A 23,630-nucleotide genomic window follows, 5' to 3' on the forward strand; every position below is an offset into this window, starting at 1 on the left:
TGAGCTAAAACCGGTGTTATTTTTGAACCTTTCTTTTCAGAAGGCTGTACAAGAGTTTAGGTGACAAAAGATGAGAACGGTTGTGTGCGTATGATAAAATATTCACCGTAAAGACTCATGTGTAACCGTGCAACTCAGAACAGCACTTTTGTGTCTGTTCTTGACATAAGTGCATGCCTCTCTAGGTTCTCTTTATATTTCATAAATCCCCAAAGACATTAAAATGTCAGCTGTCACGGAATACTGGCTCATGAGTTATGGGAGAGGGTTCAAAGTAGGCAGTGGTCTGGTCTGGGGTAAATGTGGGGGGTACGTGTGAGAGAGAGAGAGAGAGTCTTAGTCTTTTCCGTATGTTATATGCCTCTGAAGTCATTGTTGAAAACTCTGTTTCTAGATCTCTGTCTGGCAAATAAATAAATAAATAAATAAACCTCTGTTTTTATTATTCAGTATTTTATATGATTTATTATGCCCATAATAGTATTTATTATTATGTGATGATGGAAATGTTTTGTATCTTCACTGTCCAATAATATGCTCACTAGCCACAAGTGGCTGTTGAACACTTGAAATGTGGCTAGTGTGCCTGGTAACTGAACTTTTCATTTAATTTTATTTGAATTAATTTAAATTTAAATAGTCACACCTGGCTAATAGCTACCATATTGGAGGGCACAGCTCTGTTATCTGTTAAAAGTCTGTGAGGTTCTAATTCCAGCACTAATGAGCTAATGTCTTGTGAGAATTCCATCAAATTCATCATAGAGTTAGAAACTGCCTATAATTTGTAGAATTTAACTCTACCAGTTAGGAATGTACCTTCTCCCATCTCAAAATGGGTGGGGCTATTTCCTTTATCTGGACAATAGGGACCACTAGTAACCTCCTTGCCATGCTTCAGCCTCTCCCCTGGGACCTTGAATCAATACTAGATTAAGTCCTAATGATCTTGTTTCTGGGTGGGACACAATCTCTCTCCCTGCCTTTTGGGAACTCCTGGCCATCTATCTCTTCATTTCCCACCAAGTCAGGTTTAGATTCAGAGACCTTTATCAGCCTGACCTGTGCTACCTTACATCCCTCGCTCTCTTTCCTCCTCTTCCTCCTGTATTAGTCGGAATTCTCTGGAGAAACAGACCTAGTGGGATTATCTATCTAGTGATTGATCTATCTGGAGAGAGAGATACTGAGACTAAAATTGATTAGTTTTTAAGGACTGTGGGAACTGGCAAGTCCTAAAGCTGCAAGACTGTCTGGCCAGCTCGAGGCTCAGGTAAGAGTGATGCTGTAGTCTTGAGTCTGAAGGTTGTAAACTCAGGCAGATTTTCTAGGCTGTTGTCGACAAGTAGAATTTCTTTTGGGAAAATCTCAATCTTTGTTTTTAAGGCCTCCCACTGATTGAGTGAGGCCCATCCACATTATGGAGGGCAATCTGCTTTACTCAAAGTGAGTTAAGATGTTAATCACATCTTTAAAATATCTCTACAGAAGCATCCAGACTAGTGTTGATCAAACAATTGATCACCATAGCTTAGCCATATGACACATAGAATTAACCTCAGCACCCTTTTGGCTAGATTCTGGTAAGGTCATCTCTGACAGACTCCGGCCCTTCACATGTGCTATCTAGTATGGCCTGTGGGCCCTCCTGATTCTCTTGACTGGTCAGCCGGAGCCTTTTCTGCTCCTTTCTCCAGGTTACAGATAGCTTCCATTGCTACAGAATCCAGCCCATGTTCCATGTCTCTGTAACTGGCTTCCCCCTGACTGATACATGTCCTCTAAAACACAAGCACACACTAGACAGAGTGCAGGTATCCCCCACTTTTTGAGCATTCACGTTATGCCACTTCTCTTTTGCAAAAACCAACTTTAGTCCCTGTTTTCACCAAGTGGAAGAAACCAATAAGGATTTTTGCTTTTGTGAAAAAAAGACAAAAAGCAAAAATAGCATCCATTTGTTTTGCCATAAGCCATCATAGAGGCAACGTGCTCCCCAAACAGCAACAGTGAGCCCACCAGTCTCCTTCCCCAGGAGCTCCACTCTGTATCTCAGCCTCCAGCCTCCATAACTTTGAGCTGTGTCTGTGAGCGTCTGTGCTTTATCTCCATCTGTTTTGTGCCTCTGTCAGCAAAATGTGTCCTAAGGTATCAGAAAAGCTTAGGAGAGGTTACTTTTGGGTCTGGGACTGCTCAAATTTTTTTCCATAGAAATTAATGGTAATTGTTTCTTCGCCTTTTGTCATTGCAACCAACAGAAGCTTTCACTGGAACACACGACCTTCAGAAAGTAGGGAAAAGCGGTGTATATTTGAACTTACCTTTAGCAGCGGGTATTGATTTTGAAAGCAGAGTAACAGACAATACATCTTTGATTTTCTGGGACTATTCCAAGGTCATGTTGTTATTTTTCATGAAAGTGATTCTTTAAATGTATAACCGGGGTATCTCTGTGGCTCAGTCGGTTAAGCGGCTGCCTCGGCTCAGGTTATGATCTCGGAGTCCTGGAATCCAGCTCCACATCGGGCTCCCTGCTCAGCGGGAGTCTCCTTCTCCTTCTGCCTTCTGCTGTGCCCCCCAGCTCATGATCTCTCTCTCTCAAATAAATACATCTTTAAAAAATATATGCATAACCAAAGAAGCTCTTATTTTTTATAACAAGTTGAGACTTTTCACAGAAATAAATTTTTTAAAAAGAAAAAATATTTTTTTCACATCATAATCTCTGATTTTAAGTTGGGAAAATAGAGTTACTATCAAATTTGTGCTTACTCAATACAGAACAGTTGAGTGAAGTCTTGGATTGGTTGGTTGAAAATGGTCTTACTTCATTTTTGCTGTCTAAACCAGCAGTGTTACTCCTCTAAGTGTTGGGGGTTTCGTGGTTCTTAAATGTAGCAGAAATAAGAAGGTGGGCGCAAGTATATTTCAGTTTAAACTGGTATCAAACTGAGCATCTTGGCACAGGCTAGATTACATCCAGTAGAAAGAGTGGTACCATTGAAGGAGCATTGGGGTGGATTTAGGATACTGAGCTCAATCTGGACTTGGCCTGTGATTAGTAGTTTGGCCAGTCACAGCACTGTCCCAAAGCCTGTTTCCTCTTCTGTAAGGTTTTATTTGGGGCCTAAGATCATGCACGTTAATGTTCTTTGTGGGAAAATTATACAATGTTGACAGTTATTGTTTTAATAATCACAGTCATTAGAGAAATTTTTAGGCGTGTGTGTGCCTGTCTGCAGGGAATTCCGTAACAAGATGACCTGGGTGTTCGTGATTTGATCTTCCATACTAATTCGACTCCATGCTCATGAGGACCTGGTATGGCTTGGAGAAATGGCAGTGCCCAGCAGCAGAGAATGAGACCTGAAATAAATTGATTTTAGGTGTATGGAGAATGGGGAGGGGTTCCAGAAATGATGGGGGGGGGGGATAGATCTGGCAGGCTATAGTGAGCAGACAGAGTTGGAGAAAGGCAAGAGCTCAGGAAGACGCCTGTGTCTCCAGTGGTGGAGCCGGCAGCTGTGATCATCGGTCGTGTAGGTGTGAACACCAGAGGAGAAAGTCACAGCTGGGGAGTCCGAATTTGGGAATAATTAACATGTGACTAGTGACTAAACCCAAGTGAGTAGGGAAGGTCACCAGGGGGAGTACAGAGTGAGGAGACCAGGTGGCTGAGGGTGAAGCCCTACAAATGACAGCTGGTGCCCCCTATTAGTACGCTCAGGAGATTTGCTCAGTAAAGGCTGTGAATGAACAAATGAATAACGGAGTGAATGAGAAAGAAAGGATCCGTTTAACAAATATAGTCAAATGACTTTAAGAGAAAAAAAGTGCTGTACTAGAGTTAGAAGCCCTTACGGTCTAGCCAAATATTGATCTTTATAAAATCTAAATGCGGTTCCTCTGGTTAAAAAGGACTACTCCCCCCTTCGGGTAAACAATTTGGCAGCCTGTATCAAGCCTTTGAAAAGTTAATATCCCTTGACCCATTAATTCCTCTTCCAGGAATCCACCCAAAGGAAGTAAGCAGAGCTGCAAAGATTTATGCACAAAGATGTTTCATATTCTTAGGACACAAGTTTCTCTGGAATGCTTGGGTTGGAGGTGGGAGGGAGGCATTTAACTTTGGCATCTTTTTAAAAGTTTTGATAGTGTACAGTACTGTGGGGCAGGATACAAAATTCTCATTAGTGTTTAAGATAAAAGACAAGCATTCAAAGAAATCCCATGCTTTGCCCTCAGACCTCCATTCTCTGCTCTTGGAGTTACTACAGTGGGAAAGTTGGAGAATATGCTGGCCTGTAGGGTGAAGCCACAGCCTTTGCTGGCATGGCATTCAATGACATCCACGATATGGCCCTTCTGATTTCCAGCCCTTGCCCCCAACTCCTGGCTTCTCTGGTCATGATCCAGAAATGTTCATGTATCGAAGTTACTTCAATATATCAGGCTGTTTCAGACCATCTAGTTTTGCCCATGATAAGCCTTCTTTCTCTTTATCTGCATTGCCATTCTCCCTTTCCTTCACCCATCTTGTGAACTCCTATTCATCCTTCAAAACCTCCTGCAGATTGAATCCCTAAATAGGTTTTGCCTATCGAATTTGAATGTGTAAAGTGAGGCATACACACTCCAATTCTCTCAAACCCCTCACCTCTTCCTATAGTATTACATTATTTCATTTGTTACAGCCCTGAGCTGTCAGAAACTTTTCAGCCTCCCCTTTAGGTAGAAATAATCACTGTCATATTTATGCCTGTATATCCGTTACTATATTATCATTCTGTATGAGAAATTTGTGGAGTATTTATTTTTTTCAGTTGTAAAAGTAATATGCATACTCATTAGAAAAAGTTTGAAAAATTACACACTAATAGAAACATTACATAGCTGTCATCATACTATATCTATAAGGTTTAGAATCTTGATTTTTTTAACATCACATTATAAAATAAGCATTTTTGTGTCTTGCTGTTATAATTGTTTTTAAAATCTATTTACAATAATTAGCTGAATCTTCTTGAGAGCTGGGATTCCTATTTTGTTAAACCCAGCAACTAAGTACAATGTTAGTCTGGGTCAGTGTAGGAACTTAATACAGTGTGTTGAATTCTGGAACTGAAAAATTCATCAGTCTGCATCCCCACCTTCACTGAGCTCATTCTGGGAATGGAGACATACTTATTCACTCACTATTTATTGTATTCAGTAATTCATTGCCTGGATACTTACTCTACATCAGACATCATTCTAGCACCAGGGACAAAGCCATGCACAAAGCTCTGCCTATGTGACATATATATTCTAGAACAGTGATTCTCAAATTTGGGGTACACTGGAATTACTGGAAGCCTTGATAAAACACAAGTCTCTGGGCCCTACCCTCATGTCGTGATTCTATCATGATCCAGAAATATAAGGTGCTAGGCAGAACCTATTTGGGAACCAAATCTGACGGAGGTTTTGATTCATGGTTTCTGAGCCAGCGAGGCCTGAGTATTTACATTTCTAACAAGTTCCCAGGTGATGCTGGTGCTACTGATAAGGGACCCCACTTTGGGAACCCCTGGCATAGAGGATAAGTTTGAAGTACAGTAAGTAGCTCCAAAGATGAGGGTTGTCTTAATTGTGGGAGAAGGGCACATGTCCGGTTAATGCAAAAGCCTCTCTAATTTCAAGTCCCAGTAAGGAAGGAGAGGACTGGGATAATGGCCTGTGTCCAGAGTCCTCGGCTCCTTACTCTGGGTGACTATCAGCCATCTTGGCAGGGTCACAGAAACTTGGGACCTATAAGGAGCGAGGGTAGAGCAACAGTGACAGTTAGGAGTACCTTCTCTGTGCCTCTCCTTCCACACACCTGCCATATGGAATATCTAATCTTCAGAGCAACTGCAAAAGAGTATGATTCCCCTAGGTCCCCTGCATTTTATGGGTGAGAAAACTGAGGCCTAGAAAGTTGTGTAACTCTGGTTCCAGAGTCTCACACCTCGAGCTCCAAGCCAGGCCTTTTTACCCTTCAAACCCCATGACTCAGGCTGAGTCTGGCCTATGGTCGAGCCCTCAGTGGGACCAGCTTTTCAGAATACTTCAGCAGTCAGAGGTGTCTTGTCTGTGTGTGGGACACCCGCGGGAGGGGTTGGGTGCAAGTGTGCCCACAGGGTCCCTGTTCCTGCAGCGCCGCAGTGAATGGAGAGGCTCGGATTTGCAGTTGGTGAAGGAGTGAGCCACGCTGGAGTGTAGGGGACTGATAGCTGAAACAGAGGTCTGCAGCCTGGAGGGAGATGGCTCACGGTCCTTCTGCTAGGAGCTACATCTGGAAATTATTAATAGTATTTTCTCACATGTGACAATTTGTGACCGTTAGGTTTCGTTTACTTTTACTACAGGTTTAGTGCCTTGAGAATTTGCATCACGTGTTCAAAACTGTAAAAAACCTGTTTCCAAACCCCTTCCGAAGAAGTATAGGCAAGTCATGTGTGAAATAGTTAACAGATTTAGAAAATTAAGGTCAGAAAAAAGCCACCTCCATCCCCTGCAGTGGGAATGGGAAGTGTCACTGCTAACATGGCCAGGGTCCCCAGCTCTGACACATGCCCGCATGCAGCTGTCCATGGCTACCTGGACCACATCGCTTTAGCTTCACCCCTGTGCTGTAGCCTCCTGTCCTAGCCAGCTAGCAAGGGTTAACAGTACATAAGTGATGTAAGAAAAATGTCTCTTCGTCTTCTGTAGAACTGAGGAAGACACATTTTACACCATGGTGCTATAGGAGTCCTACAACAAAGTTCTCTGTTCCTTACTTCCAATTACGCATCTCTCTTGTGGACCTGGCACGTTTCCTCATTTGAGATATGTAAGATCCATTGCTTTGCTTATGTTGCCAGGAAGCTCAGAGCTAGGCTTTGTAGCCAGCAGCTTCCCTTAACCTAAGGTTCTTAGACAGTAATTATCTTCCCCCTTCTCTTTTGAAAACTTTCATTACCTGTGTCTTCTTTCAGAAGCTTTCCAAAACAATATCTAAAAGTAGGGGGGCATCACAGATTAATGGGCGAGAAATGAATTTTTAGAATGAAAAATGGTTTGTTTCATGGAAAGTTTCTTTTTTGTAATGGTCTTTGAAGGATTAAACAGGACAATTTATGGAAAATGCCAGGACAGTTTATGGAAAATGCCTAGAACAGTGCCTGGGACATAGTAGGTCTGCACTAGATGGTAATTTCTCCTATTGTTGTCATTATTTCTAGCACAGGCTAGATTTTATAGAAAGACTGGACTGTACATTTGTAACTGCTCTAGATTGCTTTCCAGAATATACAGTACTGAACTAAAATGACCTTTGGCTGTAAGTTAGGGTGGTTCATCCAAGGAGGCCTGCCGCTGCTTGGTTATCTCTTAGAGAGAGTAGCGCCATGCTGGCATTTCTTACTAATTCTCAAATGATGGTGGATGATCCCTGCAGAAGCCTCAAGATTTTCTGAGGTCATCCACTCAAGGGCTGGTGACTAAGACTTATACAACTCTGGGGTCTTCACTTCCTGATTTAGTTGTAAAGTGACCTGAGCATCCTTGCCCAGAAAGTCCCCTAAAGCTGATTTCCTAGTTTGGAATGGCTCTTGCTTGATTTTATTTGGCTACTCTTTTCCATTTTTCTTTCCCCTGTGATTATTAAATTCAGCTGCCAGGGGTATTTGTCAGGGAGTGAAGAGTTAAAGTGCCTTGGTACTCTGCGTGGCCATTAACCGCCCCCCCCCCCCCATCTTGGGGGCTCAGGAAGTGAGAAGCAAGTTCCCTGTGACCGGGACTGGATGGTGTGCACCATGGCTTGGAGACTCATCAGTATCAGTCTGCCCAAGCAACACCTGCAGGTTGCTTTTTTGGGTGTTTTTGGGTGCCTTTGGCAGAGGCGGAGAGCACCGCGGAGCAGGTGTCAGTCAGATTTCCCCGCTGTGGGGAGCGTGCACATCAGCTTTCACGCGGTGGTGATTTTCCCCACCTCCGCCCTTCTCTGCCAAAACCATTGTTGAAAAGAGGAAGCTCTTTGGGTCATAAAATGTCATCTGGTAGTTAGTATATGGCTATATAGACCTACTGGATTACACAGTAGCCTGATTGGCAGGAAGTAGGTGATTCATCAGAAAAAAAAAAAAAAAAACGAAAAAAACAAACTCTTACCAAAATGAACTTCCTCTTTCAAACCCTTTGTTCCAACTCATCCTTTAGAACCTTCTTGCAGCCTCTTAGAAAAAAAAAATAACCAACAGGAGACTAATGTAGTATTTCAAAGAAGGGGACTCTCAGCCCTGTCTAGCCACATGTTTCATAGTTAAAAAGCGCAAGCCCCATGCCGTCTGTCCCCAGTGGGACCAGGCTTAGGATGTGGCCGCTGCCATAGGGACATCTGCCACCTTGAGAGATTTCATGGCCGAGACTGAAACAGCCACAGATGCCTTCAGTGAGGTGTTTTGGATGCTGCACACGGCCCACCTTTGATAGAACATTCCATTCACCCAGGCCCTTTCATTTTGTTTGCCTCGCAGGTCCAAGAAGCTGCAAGTCAAGGCCTGAAATTCGTGGGTGTCATACCTCAGTATGGTTGCCCTGCGAAGTCAGCAGGCAGCAGCCCCCCAGCGGACACCAGAGCTGCAGAGAAAGAGCCGGGCAGGTGCAGGGAGGGCGAGAACCCCGGGCTTCCAGCGGGGACAGACAGCGGCCAGGAGCCAGGCAAGGGCCCTGGAGGGGAGACGCCCATTGCCGAGCAACCCACCTCGCCCTCTGGAGAAGGGGACGGTGCAGAACTGTCCCCACATGGGGTGAGCAAGACTCTGGATGGGCCAGACGGTGACCTGTTGGAAGTGCATGAGGAGCCACTCTCGGGAAGTAAGTATGTCAACACAGGGACTTTTGACCCACTTACAGACAGCCTAACAGCTTTCCAGTAATCCCCGTGGCATTTTAGGAAAAAGAAATGGGATGAGAGTATACAGACAGCAGTCCATCGCAGGAGAATCTGGATTTTTCTGTGCCTCCTGACTGGTGGCTTACAGACGTATGACTTCTGGGAGAGCAGGACTACATGAAATTGACTTGCGGTGGCTCCAATATGTCACATCTGAAGTGGATTCTAGGACTTGAAGGATTTTATCCCCACGCTCTTGCACTGCCCTTAGACGACCCCACTCCTCGCACAGGAAGTGTTCATGTGCAGGGCACCCGTGCAGAATCGATGCTCCGCTTTCGGTCTGTTCGTTTTGAATGTCCACCCAGAGAGAGAAATCCAGAGAGCCAGTTTGGAGGACGAATTAGGCAAGGAACTGGTGATTCAGCTCACTCAGCTGTAAAATACCAGGTTTCAGGGAGGGTGTCTAGTTGACAGGCCTGCAGTGTGGAGGGAATACTGCCACGGAGAGACCACCGATGTGTGAACCCTCTTATGTTGTAGCGGCCGTTAGAGCGTGCACGTTAGCGTGGCCATTTCAGATAACAGCATAACAACAATGATAGTGACCAGCGGTTAGTGGTACCTCCTGTACACCAGGCCCTGCCCCAGTAAGCACCTCACATGCCTGATCTCCTAGTTCTCTCTATATCACTGAGATGTGGGCTGCTGTGGTTTCCTTGTCCATGGTACAGCTGAGTAAACTGAGGCTGGGAGAGTACATCTTCACCCAGGCTGGAAACTGGCAGAGCTGGTTTGTGAGCCCAGCGGCCTTAACCACCATCCCTTCATGCCTCTCTGCGCGGTCTCTCCTGTGTGATACTCTCATACACCAGTAAGGCTCACTGAGGCCTTCAGTTTATGGTGAGTGAAGTTTCTCTCCATTTCCCTGTCATTCCCTTTCTTCTTTCTCCAGAAAATCTAGCATCCAGCCATTTCCAGCCATTTCCTGAGAGCCAGGCACTCGTAGGAGCTTCGTGGACTCCTCCAGCCTTTACAAGGTGCACAAGTAACAAGACTCCCAGGAGATCCCCAGGCCTTAGGAGGCCTTTGTCCTTAGCCTTAACCTTCCTGGTTAATGTCATTATTCATTTACTGAGTCTTGAACTTAGCCTCTTATTTACTTATTTGTTTGAGAGACAGAGAGCAGGGAAAAGAGTAGAGGGAGAGGGACAAGCAGATCCCTTGCTGAGAACAGAGCCTGACCAAGGGCTTGATCCCACGACCCTGAGTTTATGACCTAAGCTGAGATTAAGAGTTGGATGCTTAACTGACTGAGCCACCCAGGTGGCCTGAAATTAGCTTCTTACTAATGATGAGGAACAGTTTATGCTTTGAGAGTAGGAATGAAGGTGGAACAGTTTATTTTATTATGTTAGGTCAGTACTTCTTGAAAAGGAAATTGTGGGATGGTTCATTCTGGGCTTATTTACAAAGTTGGTTTAGAGGGGGAGATTGGCACTGCCTCCATTCTGGGATATATTGTGATAGTTGTTTAATCAAGGTCCAGATCCTTCTTAAATATGTACTAAAGTGGGGCTTATCGTTTATGAAACATTTTACACAGTTTGAGGTAGACTTCTTCCTCCAGAGTAGCTGAGACTCGGGCCTGTCTCCTGATGAATGTCTAAATCTTGTTCCAGAAACCATCTTCTACTGGTGTTGGGCTAGATGTGTTGGTCTGAATCCCCAGAAAGAAGATAGTCCTCCTTGGAGGAGCACGCAAGGATGAGGGCTCAGGCCAGGCATAGTCCCTCCAGGAGAAAAGAGTAGGAGTCATTAAGAGGCAGGTAGCACTGGGTTAAGAACTTAGACTCTGGGGACGCCTGGGTGGCTTACTGGGTTAAGTGTCTGCCTTCAGCTCAGGTCGTGATCCCAGGGTCCTGAGATTGAGCCCCATTTTGGGCTCCCTTCCTTCTTCTTCTGACTCTACCCCCTGCTGGTACTCGTGTTCTCTCTCTCTCTCTCTCTCTCAAATAAACAATAAATGATCTTTGAGAGTCTAGACTCTGCTTACATTCATTCCATTTGCCATCTTCTCCTTAGGCAGTCTTGGGCAAGTTACCCTCCTTTGCCTCAGTTTCTTACCCTGGAGAATAGAGACAGAACAATAGTTTCTTGTTGAAAGGTTAAGTGAGGGAGACATTTAAGGCACTGTTTGACTCTTAAGTGTGAACTGTTACCACTGGCACGCAGGCTCAGTAGCCCCACCCACGGACCTCTGCCTCTGCAGGGAGCCCTGGCTTGGAGAAAGGAGGGCGTCAATATTGAAATACCCCTCGGGACTTTTCTGATCTTTCCTGCTCCAGAATCGACCTTTCTCTGAGCCTACTTCTGGACTTCCTGCCCTCTGTGGTTGACCCAAGGGAAAATTCACTGGGACTTTTCTGATCTTTCCTGCTCCAGAATCGACCTTTCTCTGAGCCTGCTTCTGGACTTCCTGCCATCTGTGGTTGACCCAAGGGAAAATTCACTGGGAAGAATTGTACTAGGACCATTTCCCACATGTTCCCCTGGGGCTGTTTGCCTCCCTTAGGCAGACTCTCCTCAGTTGCTGAACTCACAGAGCCCTTCAACACAGGCGGTGTCTTGGCCTGTGTCTCGTTTCTTCAAGACTCTGTTCTCTACTAGCAGACCAGATCCTGCTGAAGAATGATAGGTTAATGCATGTCTGGAGGTGGTCAGCCCAATAGTGGATGGAATTTTGGGCCTTGGAGGCCAAGAAGTACACACTTTAATCTCACTCAGTGGCCAGATGGCTGTCTGTTGTCTACACACGAGTGGACCTTATCTATCTACTCAGGAGGCCACAGGTCTCTGAAATTTTGGCAGCTTGTTGCTATCCTTTATTCCTTGTTGTGTGGCATGAATGAGCCCTTGGACTTGCTTCATCAGTTCACGAACATACAGGTGTTACTGGTACACGTCCATGGCCTCGTGGGGGATGGGCAGATGACAGTCATGATGGTGGCAGCTCTGGCTGAACCAGTCTAAGTTCTTCCGATGGGCCATTTTTTTTTTTAAAAGATTTTATTTATTTATTTGACAGAGAGAGATTACAAGTAGGCAGAGAGGCAGGCAGAGAGAGAGAGGAGGAAGCAGACTCCCTGCTGAGCAGAGAGCCCGATGCGGGACTCGATCCCAGGACCCTGAGATCATGACCTGAGCCGAAGGCAGCGGCTTAACCCACTGAGCCACCCAGGCGCCCCCGATGGGCCATTTTGATGGCGCCTCACAATAGCTTTACGGTGGTGGACGCTATTATGAAGCCCATCTTGTAGATAAGGAAAGTCACCATCTATGCCGTCACATAGTGAAATTTTATCTCTTAGCTTGAGCACCCAGCCTCCCCAAAGGCGGGACATGCAGAAGCCCTGTCAGCATTGGTCATGGCCTTCACCTGACCCCAGCCTCTCTTGTCAGTCTCTTTCCTGAGAAGTCTTACCATTTCCTTCCACCCTCACCCTGTGGCCCGCGTCCCCCCAGCTTGCCCTCCTTGCTGCTTGCTCAGCTTTCAGCTTGCCTTTCTCTCAGTGCCCCCTAAGGAGGGTGAAGTGTTTTCACGCCTCTTTCTGCCAGGTGGGCTTAAATAGGCAATCACAGCAAGACAATTAAAAAAAACCCAGAGGGAGTCTCCCTCTTTCCCCCTCCTTCCCCTCGTTTAATTTATTTCCTTTATAGGAGGCCTAGGGGAGCAGGTCTAGGCTGCAAGGGCTCCCATAAGGCTCACCAGCAAATTCACCATCCAGACATGCGGCAGGCCACCCTCCCCGTCCCCGTGGGCTCTTGAACGGCTGCTCTGGTCCAGAGGTTCTGCTCCACTTGCCCACACAGGTCCCTCTGGAGACCAATCTTGGGGTTCTCTTCCTGATCACTGACTTTTCTTTCCTAGTCCTGGAGAATTTTCATGCACGCAGAGATCTCCCGAGCGGGTGCAGGGACAGCCCGGGGCCTCAATCCTAGACAGTGCCATTCCCACGCTTGCCCCCGCCTTATGGTGAACACACAGCACCCCCTGTAGCTGTACTCAGAGGAGCACGAATGGCCCCTTGTGATGCATTTCTGTTGATAGGGAGCATGCTTTCTTCATCTGTAAACATCAGTCCAGGTGGGGAAGGCCAGTGCAGGGAAAGGTTAGGAAGGCATCCCCACATGTCTACCTGTCACTTCTCTCCTGGCTGGCAGTATTCCTGTCTGTCCTTCGCTCAGCATCTCTGTTGCATCATCTTCAGTCAGAGAAACAAGGAGGCCAGGAAGGTCCACACAAATTCAGATTGTTCTCACCATCCCTGAGATAATAATCGAGCATCTTCCAAGTGCTCTCCTTCCTATCCTATGCCTAGCCACTTAAAATGCTTAGAAATGCCAGCCAGAAACCTCAGCCAGTGACCTCAACTGTATTTCTCGGCTGAGGAGTTTTTATTCAGTAGGCCTCCCTGTGCAGCCAGCTCACTGTGTGGGGAGGGAGAGGTGGTGTCCCACTGAGTCTGGCCTTTCTGGTGTGTAGCCAGCCCCCATCCCACACTGAGCCAGTGCCCTCCCCTCCCTTCCTTGTGCCCCCAGGATGGTTCTAGCCTGTGGTTCTGCCTCCTCCCAGATCTGCCACCTGCCACCATCTTCTTGGCCTTTCACTCAGTCCATTAACAAATAGCTAGTGAGCTCCGACCCGTGCTCAGCGGCTCCTGCTTTCTGTGTACTGATGAAATTAGCCTCTTGTTAGATTTGGAAACAGCCCAAGGTCTGGGGTTGGAAAGACTCTTGGCTTTGCCACTTTCCAGCTTGTGATGTCGGGGGGGGGGGGGGTCCACTCAAGGTTTCTGGGCACAGAACCCTTGCTGTCCCTCGTGTAGGCTGGGAGAGTCGCATCAGATGGTGGAGGTCAAAGTGCCCGTGGCTACCGCTGCCCTTGCCAGGGGCTACCCGTGGAATGCTGTGTATGCTGTGGTTCCACTGCTATGTCCACACAAACGGGCCGCACCCAGGCCCAGAGGGGCCCTGCTTATCCTACCCACGCCTGACAGAAGTCTGAAGCAGTTTCTCTCAGATCAGGAATCTGGATGAGCTCCAGGCCCTTCTGCCCTCTTGTCCCACCACAGAGCCCACAGCCCTGCTTTCCAGTGCAAACCTTCCGTCTGAGCACCCCCGCCTCCCTGCCTGTGACCTCAGCAGACCTTAGCCCCCTCTTAGTCCAGCTACCAGGTCAAGTCTGACTCCCACATATTTCTTCCCACCCAGGCAACTCGCCAGCTTCCTCCTCCACCCACTCTAACCCTTGGAGCCCCGTGCTTTAAACAGGCACTGGACTCTCTCTTCCCTGCAGCCTGGAGTTCTCTTAGAACACCAGGACCCAACCAGCTTGCCTGCTCCCTGCCAATCACAGGGTCTCTGGGGCCTCACTTGCAGACAGACTGCAGACTTCCACCCCGTGCCTAAATCCCCACTGCCTGGCGTAGGCTTCAGAACTGGCATCTTCCTTCTTTCCTTCCTGCTCCTGAGGAGCTTAGCAAGACAGTGGCAGGCCTGGCTGTCAGGCTGGAAGCGCCCAGGAGGTCCCATGCCCCTCCTCTTTCCCTAGCTTGTTGCACTTGTCAGGTTCAAGTCAATCCGGCAAATGTGTATGTATCCCCTATCATTATTACAGGGACTTTTCTGCACATGGGAGATCTAAATAGCACGAGGCAAGCCCCCCTTGTGTGAGGGAGAAAGAGAAAGACAAGAAGACAAATAAAAATCCAAGTCAAGACAGTCCTGATGCTCCTCGGACACTCTGCCAGACCAATTCTTTAGCTGTTCTCAGAACGTTCTCAGAAACAATGCTTTCCCCCCTCCTTTGGGACTTTCTGTCCCATGTCTGGAAAAATCTTCCAGCTGGGGTCATGGCAGAGTCACCTAGCAGCTGAGAAAATTTAAACAAACTTGGGACTTCTTTTTGGAACCCTCGGTGCCTGCCCATGTGATGATGTGTGCCGGAGAATCAGAATATTAAAACACCAAAGGGCATTATTTGGGGACAGTTCTGTTGACCAGTTTCCATGTGAGTAGTGAGAGGATTGTGGCCAAGGATCCAGCGGGAGAGGGGAGTTAACTGAAGGGTTACACATCTGAAATCAGATTTCTCCCAATATTTCATCGCTGCTCATGCTTTGGAGGCTCCTGAGTCCAGCAGCATTTCCTTCCCTTCCGGACAAATTTATTTCTGTCTCTGGCTTCGGCCCTCTTCCCTGGGGAGGATCCCGATGGGAGAGCTGGGGCACGGTCAGCCCCGTGCTGTCTACCTTGTCTGGCAGGCTCTGCCTTCCCTTCCCGTCCAGCAGCCTCCACTTCCCCTTTTGGTCTTCCCCTTTTTCTGTTTCATTACGCATTTGGGAAAGTTGTGTTTCTGTCTTGCCGTCTGAGTGGGGAATCCTTGTGGGTGATGAAGTGTTGTCATGTGTTTTTGGACTTTGGCCGTGGTCAGATTCTCCACTCGCCTCTCCCCTGTAGGGGCTGTGGTTTCTTTTTCTTTTTAATCTCTATATGTTTGTGCTTGACCAGAGCAGACTGTGGTGATTGGTGCTCTGGCCCACGCTGGGGTCACCTGAGGACGGCTGTCCTAGCCTCTGCCTGCAAGCGTTCTCTAGAACGAGAATGTGCCCCTACAGGCCAGACACACCCAGGGAATTCGTACCTCAGGAGTGGCCTTCAGTTCCTGAGGATAAATGCCCAGGCTTCCTTGCCTCTTGGGAAGGCAATCTGAGGTGTGTTCTGTACAGGGTCTCAGGGGGCCCTGTTAACTGAGCCCCATTTGCTACAGCAGTAACCCACTCATTAAGGCACCCTTCACTGGCTTTCCTCTCTTCCCTATTTCCTACCCCTCCTCCCTCACTCTGTTTCCTGGGATCGTGTCCCAAATAAACTACTGGCATTCAAAACATACAGGGTTTGCTTTGGAAGAAATCCGAATAAAGTCAGGGACTCACTAAAGCATTGCTTATCCTCTTGTCTTTAGTAGCTGTGGCTTTTATTTGAACCCCTAGCACCTAAGCAGTTTAGTTCACATCCTGTCCCCCTTAGCGCCAATCTGTTGCTTGATTTCCCCACCATTTCTTTGCATGACTCCATTCCTCAAGTGTGTATTTCAAAGTCATGAATATAGTCCAGTGATTACCACCTCCGTACACCAAGGCCTTATTTCTTGTGTGAAAACATTTACTGGCTAGAGGTGGCTTCCTGAGTCAGGCAAGTGGACTGCGAAATGTAATTGGGAGTGGGGATCATAAATAGGCCAGATTCGGTTGCTTAAAATCCAGGTGGCCACTTTTAAAGATGGGCACCTCTCTTTCCTAATTGGTTCTATACAATGGAGACCCTGAAATGGTCCCCCCGCTAGCTTAACTCTTGCTGGTGACAAAGGGTCATGGCCTGGCATTGTTCCCGAGGGATCTTGGCTGATGTTTGCTCAGATGGAGCTGTAAAAGACTTCCTTTGCCCGGAACACAATACCTATTGGGATAATTTTAGCTGTTGTGTGAATGGACATATTTGGTGTTAATGTGCCTCATCATTCCTTCTGTATATAGCGACCGGTAGTTGCTTCCCTGATGGTCATGAAGCAAACGTTCCCTTTTAAATTCATTTACTTAAATAAAGGAAAGTGATTGTGCTTAAAATAATAATGCAGCTAAGTGTTTGGATACTACAGAATAGTGAGATACTGAAATATGGCGGGAGACCACATCCCAGAAGGTGGGTCGAGGCCAGGTCTCTCCTGCAGGGAGCATGAGTGTGCTTTGTCCTTTTCGCTCATGTCAGCCATTGTTTACGACTTTTAAAATGTTTCTTTGAAAGAAGGGTGGGGATTTTCTTATTATTCCAGTAGATATTTTTGGAAACCAAAGCATACTACTGACTAGACTGTGTGAGCAAAGCATTTTAGGCTGGGTAAACTCTGATTGCTTGACTACATGAATAACACAAAAATAGACCTTCAAGACTTAGATTGAAATTCCAGGTATTCCTCGAGGCTGATACTGCTCGCTCGTGGCCAGCAGCACGTACGGCCGGTGTGGGGCAGCTGCCGGCTGGTAGTGAGTATTGATTTTTGAAGAACTGAGCTATAAATGAAGGAAGGATAAGCTCAGAGCCCCACTCCCAGGGCCATCTACCTACCACTCCAGGCAAGAACCCCCATTTACGGGAACATATTTATTTTTACATATCAATGGTGTGTTTTTTATGTACTTGATTAAATATTATGGTTTCGGCCCCAGGAAACACCGCTGCAGTTTATAAATAGTGAGTTCAGGGGTGTACAGGGTTCCTGGAATTAGAGCAGTATTTTTAGTCTTATGTGCCTCTGTCTCTTCACCTTTTTTTAAAGGACCAACTCTCACCCAAATACATCCACTTGTTTTCCCCCAAAACACCTATGTATGCGTTTCTTGAAATGTCCCCAATGTCTTCACAAACACCTGACTGTACAAACTGATCCCAGATAACAGTTGTTCATCCTCCTATGCCAGATTCAAAACCCACGTACCCACCGGAAGCTCAGTCTTTGACGTACATGTCATTTTCAAGGCTCCCTAACGTACAGTTGGAATCAGGTTTTATTATTCGGCAAAGGTGCAACCTAACAGAGAGTTTACCTTTGAGAACGTTTCTCCAGGCTCCTAAGAGATTCCCTACTAGACCCAAGGAGGCAGGTTTTTATCACTGTTTGACCTCTTCTCTCCCACCTGCTTTACAAATCCCAACAGAAATGGAGATCCTCGCCCTTTTCAACAAACCGAAGAGCCATCAGAAGTGCCGCCAATACTATCCTGTCAGCATTCCTCTCCGGGTCTCTAAGAACGGCCAGACGGTGAGCGGTTTGGATGCCAACTGGTTGGAGCACATGAGTGACCACTTCCGGAAAGGAGGCATGCTGGTGAATGCCGTCTTCTACCTTGGCATGGTCAATGGTATGGAAGTTACAAACCTTGGGCGGCCCTCACCAACTCTGCTTCTCTTTTCCTCCTAGCCCGTCTTCAGTGCCTGCCCCATTCAGATAGCCCCGCAGCTGATAAATTTGCTGCATTTGATTTCTAATTCACACAAAATCCACCCCCACCCCCCACCCCCCCCCCCCCCCCGTGCTCCCCGAACCTCCCTAAGAATTGGCCAGGTATCTTCTGAAATGACAGAGAAATGGAAGTGATTCTTTGTTTTTCGTGGTGGCCTCAATCCACATTGCTTTTAAAGGTTTTTAAAAAGATGATTTTGTTAATTGCCCCCTGGGGTCATGCCTCAAGCACCCCCTGCTCAAGTGCAAATTGTTTGTGAACACTATTGCCTTGGAAGTAGCAGTAGCAGCACCCAGGATTAACCCCTGAGAAGTGAATCATACTGCTTTGTTTCTGTAAACTCTGTAGAAAAACACACTGTCTCTTTGTCTAATAGCACCCGGTACCCCCTCCTCAGTAATGATCTCTTTCTGGGGGAGGCTGCATGGAGTGCTTTGATTGATGGCCACTCTTCTAAAGCAGAGAATATGTGCCCACAGTGGGGAAGGGTGTCAGGCAAAGAAGGAGTTTAGGGTGAATACAACGGCAAGTTGAGTCACTAGGGTGCATCAGAGCTGGGAGGCCCTTTGGGGAGTGGGGCCAACATCCTAGCAGGTAAGGATCCTGAGGGCTGCCCATCAGCAGGATTCCTAAGTGAAGCCTAACACCAAATGTGTTGATCCCAGCAAAGGCTGGCAGGGGGCATTGATAGCACCGTGTCTTGGTTGTAGAGCAGTTTTCTCTCCAAGAATTAGCAGAGTCAGTAACAGAGGTTTGGAGTCTACCTTATTTGCAATTCTTGAAATGCCAGCAAACATCTGTGAAAGAGACATTAGTCTTAATTCTGAAGGTACACGCTTTAAATCATCGGAAGCCTTGCAACATCGTACAGCACAGACAGGTTTTAATTTTGGATGTGAGTCCCTTATTCTTATCTACATGTCAATATCTCATGTTAACATATTAATACAATAGCAGCAAGCATTGTAAGTATAAGGGGCAAGAACCATTTGTGGAATGGATAAATGATATAAGAAACGTGGCATTCTTAACCCCTCATTAAGAATACCTGTCAAGTATCATGATCCAGCAGAATTTTCTGTGATGATGGGAACGTTCCATATCTGTGCTGTCCCATATGGTAGCCACAGCTACATGTGGCTATTGACCACTTCAAAGCACATGAATGCAGGGTAAGTTACTTTATGTGCTTAGCGGCTAGTTGCGTATGAGTGCGATTCTAGAGTATACATTTCATTAAGGCAACTAATGAAAAGCCAAAGTGGTCCTCTGGTGGCAAGGTTGGTAGCATTCCTCTGTAGGTGAAGGCCTTCCCTGGGTGCTTGTGAAGGTCCTGGAAGCCAGAGAATATCACAGTCTGTTTTGAGATGCACCATAAAACACCACTGGCCTCTACTTGGGGCAGATGTTTACAGCCCTGATTCACTGGCCTTAAGGGAAGTCAGGGAGGAGCCCCTTGGCCTCTTGCAGGGACACCCCATCACCCATCTTGGGGGTGCCAGTGACTCCTTTTATCTCGCCTCAGGCCTGTAGAGGCTCTCTGAGGCCATTGGTTCTTCTACATTTTTCCCTGGGAAACTGATGGTTAGTTGTACTAACATCTTAAAGATGTTCAGTGACTCACTGAAGACAGCAGCTACACAGACAGTCCCGCTTTGGAGAACTCGGGTGTCAAAAGGGAAATTTTCTCTGGTCCTGCTGCCCAGCATGTCTGGGGCAAGCTGAGGACAGCTCGAAAGTTCACGATGCCATTTATCATCTTTTGGGCCATTATGGCTTTGGCAACCAAGACGGCTCCCCACTCCCTTCTCCTTCCCCGTTCTCTGACCTCAAGTCCAGAAACACAGATAATTCATAGGAGTTTTTTTCTTCAGATTTGACTTGGGAGTTTGAAATGCTGTTATATCCTCCCTTGGCTTTAGCCGCGTGAAATCCAGCCGTTCTGCCTGGAAGACAGAACATGAAATTTCCCCTGGCAAGTGCAGCTGGAAGTTGAGCCCCAAGCCTGTGGCCTGTCTACAGCTCCCCAGCAGCTGCCCGGCTTGGTCTCGGAGAATGGCTGCAAAATTCTCAGAACAATATTTATTTAAACCCACTCAAAATTCAAATGTAATTTCACCCTGTATGTTTCTGATGGGAGGGGGATGTGACTTAGGAGCCATGCTCAGTGGGTTAGGGTGTTTCTGCTCTGGAAGAGGCCAAGGTTTCCGTGGGCCAGGGATAAAATACACATATGCTCTTTTCCCAGAATTTAAAAAAAAAAGACAAGTGGGTCATAATTCTAAAAAGGAACCTATTTCTAATAAGGTAATTAGTGTCCTTACAGTAAACCTGGCAGAGTTGGAAGCACATCTTTAAGCTGTTTGCCATCTGGAAAAACACCAGTCTTGATTCTTAAATGGATATTTGTACTCTGAAATATTTTCCACAGAGTCATAAAACTCATGAGAACTTTGTCCCATAAACAGGGTGATGTCTTAGCCTGAATTATTCAGTTAGGACTCTAGCTTCTGTTTTCAAGCCTTTACCCCTTAGGACATGGAAAAACTTGAACAGTCCTTAAATTTGGATCTTTGCTGAGTCTAGGACTCCTTTCCTGGGGTCAGTTACGAAGCCTTAGAAGGACCAGGTATCTTGGGCTGGGTAGGCTATGCCCTTGGGGCCTGGTAAGCCAAAACACAGACAAAGGGGAAACATAATGATGCTAATGGACACCTAGCAATTACTCTGTGCTGGTCCTCATCTAAGCAGTTCAAACATAGGAACTCATTTAATCCCCATAACTCAGGGAAGCAGAAACTATTGTTATCCCTATGACACAGCTATGGAAACTAAGGCACAGAGTGGTTAAGGCATTGCAAAGTTTAGTAAGTGGCAAGGAAGTAGTATGAAGAAAGTAGGGTGAAGGAAGGAAAAAAGACATGAGGAGAGGATAAAAGAGGTGACCATGTTGGCAAGAGGTCTAGCCTCCCAGGGAGGGCTTGGGTGGCCCTTGGGAAGGGAGGAGAGCTCCAGTCGCCTTTAGGGTAGCATCAGGACCTGGGTGGGGTCCCAGCCCCCAGTGTGAATGAGTGCAGGGGTGGGTCAGACAGCCAGGCGGACAGGCACACAGAAACACCGCCCTGTCAGACAGAGGCCCGAATCTCTGCTTCCAGAGGGTGGGAGAGGTGGGGAGGGGAATCCTTCTGCTGTTGATGAGGAATCGAGTGGGTGTCCCCAAGGGGAAGGTCAAGGTGGAGCTGGGCGCCCACCATTTGAAGACCCACCCAGGAGCCTGCTTTTTTGCCAAGGGCCTCCAGGCCGACAGAGTCCCCTGCTATGATCACTGGCCGCCGATGCTACTGCTGCCACCATCCACTCTCCTTGCCCGCCCAGGCCCTCCCTTAGTCTCCTGGCTGGCCCTGTCTTTGCTCTGCATTCCTTGTTCTACCCTTGTCCCCACCTCCCCCTACCCTTGTGCTCCCTTGGCCCTGTCCTGACTCTCCTTCCCCTACTCCCCTGGCCCTCCCCTCACCCTCTTCTGCCCCTCCCCCTCAGTCCTTATATCTCTGGCAGTCATCCTTATCCACCCAACATTCAGATGTTTTCAGTTGTTTCCAACATGTCCTTCGTAGCAGGTGATTCAAACCAGAATCCAGTCCACTAGCATGCGCTGCGTACGGTGACCATGGCCTCACTTCTCTTTGATATAGAAGAGTCCTTTCTTGATGACCCTCACTGCTTGAAATAAAGCCAGCCTCTCACCCTGCAGAATGTCCTGCATTACGTGGCAGGTTGCTGCCTTGTGATGTCATCCACCTAATTCTTTACCTTCTATATCTGGCAAACTGGAGTTTAGTTCTAAGGCCTTCCTAAATCAAGCGCTGTGACAGCAGCACATTCCAGATGATGCTGAGTTTTACCCGCTGCACCTCACCGGGAGACACAGTATACCTAGATGTCTCTCCATTGCTGTCCTTTTGAAAGATTTTCTTCCCTGAGACCGTCCCTAATGCCCCAGCCACATCTAAATCCAAATGGCATTTGGTCTTTTGGCATCTTTCTTGATGCCTAGCATAACCTACATTACTTTATATTTGCAAAATACACATGTAAAAAAGTACCTGTTTCAAAGAAAACACACACCGAGATACATGTCTTACATAGACGTGCTTACAAGCCCTCGGGTGGGTCTCCATCCCATCCTCCTCAGCACCCCAGTGTCGGGGCACCACACGCCGTATACAGAAGGCGATCGATAAAAGCTTCCGGGTGATGTTTGATAATGCCAATGGAGATGAGAGGAGAAGCTGGTGTTAGGGTGTGCATCACAGGAGCCCGGGGGCCTAAAGAACTAGGTGTAGGCAGAACGGAAAGGAAAGGAGATGAGGCAGTTCCAGGTGCTTCCAGCAGCCACTTCCTTGGAACGCCGCCATCTCCGGGAATGTTTGGCCTTCCGATTACAGGCATGGCTTGTGTTTTAGAGGAGCACTTAACTAATGTGGGGGGTGGAGCTCCCATATACCTTACATGCATTTTCCCTCGTACCCATAGCGCATCTTCAAATGAACTTTTTATTCCTGTATCACACACATACAGAAAACTATGCACACTATAAAGATAGAACCCAGTAATTTCCACAAGGTGAGCGAGCATATCCACGTAACCAGCACCAGATTAAGACATAGAATATACCCGCCCCCTAAAAGCACCCTTATAGTCCCTATCCCCCAAGAATAACCATAGTCACACCTTGAAATGCCAGAGATGAGTTGTAAACTTTATATGAATGGAACACGTGAATGAATGCCCTCCTTGTGTTTGGCTTCTTTGACTCATTGCATTTGTGACACTCATCCACATTTTTACATGTAATTGCAGATCATTTTTCTCCTCACTGTTGTATGTTATCCCTTGTGTTGGTATACACATACCTGATCCACTTCCAAGTATATTTTTATTTTTATTTTTTGCCCCTTAGAGGAAGGCATGGCGTCTGTACAGTTTTAACCCCAAACGGAAGCCCTAAGGCCAATCTCCCTGTGACCCCACTAAGATGCCACCCAAAACACCACGGCTGGAGTAGGGTGTAGTAGTCAGGTAACTCTGCAAGACTAGGGACCAGGGCTGGGGATGCCACGCCCAGCTGGAGCCCCAGCGCCTGGCACAGCGTGGTAGCTCAGCTCGGTAGTTCAACGCATCTCTGTTCGTGTTTGAAAGGGTGTAGGTTTTGGAACCAAATCAACCACAGTTTAGAGCTAGTCTGGCCCTTATATTTCATTTGAACATGAACACATGAATGAACTCCTGTGACCTCTGTCCACTCACCCACTAAGAGGGAATGAGTAGCCTTGCAGATTGGGGGAAAAATTTTGAGGAGTCAGCCGTGCCTGATCTTACATCTCAGGACCAGCAAGTACTGAATCAGAGTGTTCCTTCCCCGTCTGGTTGGTTAAATTGTTCTGCACTTGCTGGCTCACCTTGCTATAACTAAAGAGGGGGGATACATCCTCTAGAGCACTCACCACTTAAAAGTTGGAATGCAGGATCAAAGGCAGGCCAAGAGCAGCCATGAGAGCTCAGGAAATGGAAGGCAGTAGGCCTGCTCACTCTTTTCATAATGTCAGCCAGTTAGGCATGGTATGGTTGTTGGTGAGCAGCATGGTACC

General features: G+C 47.0%; 1 protein-coding gene across 2 annotated transcripts in view; it reads left to right on the top strand.

Annotated features, from left to right (window-relative positions):
- RFTN1 (raftlin, lipid raft linker 1) overlaps nt 1-23,630 on the top strand; it is a 193,053-nt gene that overhangs the window by 125,679 nt on the left and 43,744 nt on the right. For both annotated transcript variants that reach the window (XM_059390878.1, XM_059390877.1), the window contains exons 5-6: nt 8,541-8,880; nt 17,677-17,880. In XM_059390878.1, coding sequence (XP_059246861.1) covers nt 8,541-8,880; nt 17,677-17,880 — 544 coding nt within the window. The remainder of the gene's footprint in view (nt 1-8,540; nt 8,881-17,676; nt 17,881-23,630) is intronic.

This window comes from Mustela nigripes, chromosome 2 (genome assembly GCF_022355385.1).
Source record: "Mustela nigripes isolate SB6536 chromosome 2, MUSNIG.SB6536, whole genome shotgun sequence".
Lineage (NCBI taxonomy): Eukaryota > Metazoa > Chordata > Mammalia > Carnivora > Mustelidae > Mustela > Mustela nigripes.